This window comes from Fopius arisanus, unplaced genomic scaffold, assembly GCF_000806365.1.
Source record: "Fopius arisanus strain USDA-PBARC FA_bdor unplaced genomic scaffold, ASM80636v1 scaffold00064, whole genome shotgun sequence".
In the NCBI taxonomy this organism is placed as follows: Eukaryota; Metazoa; Arthropoda; class Insecta; order Hymenoptera; family Braconidae; genus Fopius; species Fopius arisanus.
This window is the reverse complement of record NW_011887803.1, coordinates 199,328-200,846: the sequence shown is the minus strand read 5'-3', so window position 1 is coordinate 200,846 and position 1,519 is coordinate 199,328. Positions and strand designations below refer to the sequence as shown.

The 1,519-nt window shown below is 36.5% G+C and overlaps 1 protein-coding gene across 1 annotated transcript in view; it reads left to right on the top strand.

Annotated features, from left to right (window-relative positions):
- Nucleotides 1-1,519, top strand: part of LOC105269112 (SEC14-like protein 2) — a 14,232-nt gene that overhangs the window by 10,510 nt on the left and 2,203 nt on the right. The window contains exons 2-4 of the mRNA XM_011309118.1: nt 592-661; nt 763-806; nt 1,383-1,500. Of these exons, the coding sequence (XP_011307420.1) occupies nt 592-661; nt 763-806; nt 1,383-1,500 (232 nt within the window). The remainder of the gene's footprint in view (nt 1-591; nt 662-762; nt 807-1,382; nt 1,501-1,519) is intronic.

The window sequence follows — 1,519 nt, the reverse complement described above, 5'->3', positions numbered from 1 at the left end:
TTTTTTTTTTTTCGTTGCATGAGATTTTTCTGAAATAGCGCAAACCACAAAATTTCCGTACAAAAGATCTTTCGGGTGAGGAAAAACACTTGGAAGCCGATGATAAATGGAAAAACACATGATCATTCATTAAATAACACGTATCCCCGATGCATGACAGCTCGTCCGAGCGAAGCCCTCACCGGGTTATCGCAATAACAGGCTCCTCTCGTCTGAGACGAAAGAAAAATAAAAAAAAAAATATCGACGTTGCAATAATCGTGAATCGTGACGAATCCAGCCTCGCTCCACACTCACAACAATTTTTCACTACTCTTTCCTCTCTCTCCTCGCTAAGATGGAGAATTAGATCGTTGTGAAACTTCATACCAGCGGCTTCATCTCCAAAAATGGCATAATAAATCCAAAACTACCTGTCAACTTTTTGCAAAAACATTTACAATTACACCAATTAAACAACAATCTGCATTAATTATCGTTTGCCCTCTCCATAATCACGGATGAATAAAATTTAATATTTTTATTATAATTTATTCTCCGTGTATATATATTTATGTAATGTTTTGTAATGCTAATTTTTTATTTACTTAGTTCAGAAGAAGTGTTCAAGATGTTCTTCAACCGTACCATGACGATCATTTCCTTCTTCGCTGGCTCCGAGGTAATGTGAAAATGATTATAGCAAAAAATCTCATCTATCATCTCGGTCCATCAAATTTTTATTAACAATCGTAATAACAATGTCAATGTTTTTTATTCCAGCTAGAAAATGGGACCCAGTTGGAGCGGAGAAAATGCTGCGTGATGTAAGTATTTCGCAATGAATTCATGAATTCGTAGTGGAAGAAAATTGCGGCCATGATAAGGATCGAAATTTCCCAATACCCTAATCAAAATGGCGGACCTTTCCATAATAGGGGATTAATTGGACTGCCGATCTAAGGCCGAGGGAATTTCCGTTGATGAATTCTGGTTTTATTAATTCGAAAACAACGAGACAAAAATGAAAACTAGTTATTTAAAATATCATTTGAAAACGGAAATTTTCTCAGCTTTCCAATGGCGATGGATTTCATCTTGGATGTGCAAGATATGACAGGAAATGCGATAACACTGATGTGAGAGGCGCGATGAATTATTATTGAGCTATAAAATATGTGGAATTATGAGTTTTTATGTCTTTTAACTGAATCAGTCACTAGTTTCCACTGCTTTCACTCGCGATGAGTCTAGTTCGCTCACAATTAAATTTTTTTCTTGTAAAACAACTCGCTGCAGTTAATTAACGCCTCTAACGACATAATCGCAGGTTTCCAATGAAACTCCATGTGATTATTATTTTTGATTATTTTTTTTCTTTATGGTTGGCTTTTTTATTGCAGTCCCTTGAGTGGAGGAGGAAGTGGGAGGTTGATAGTCTTGATGATTGGGATGAGCCGCAGGTGCTAAAGGATCATTTACCATATGGACATTCGGGATTCGACAAAGATGGAGCTCCAGGTGCGAAAAAACATTTTTT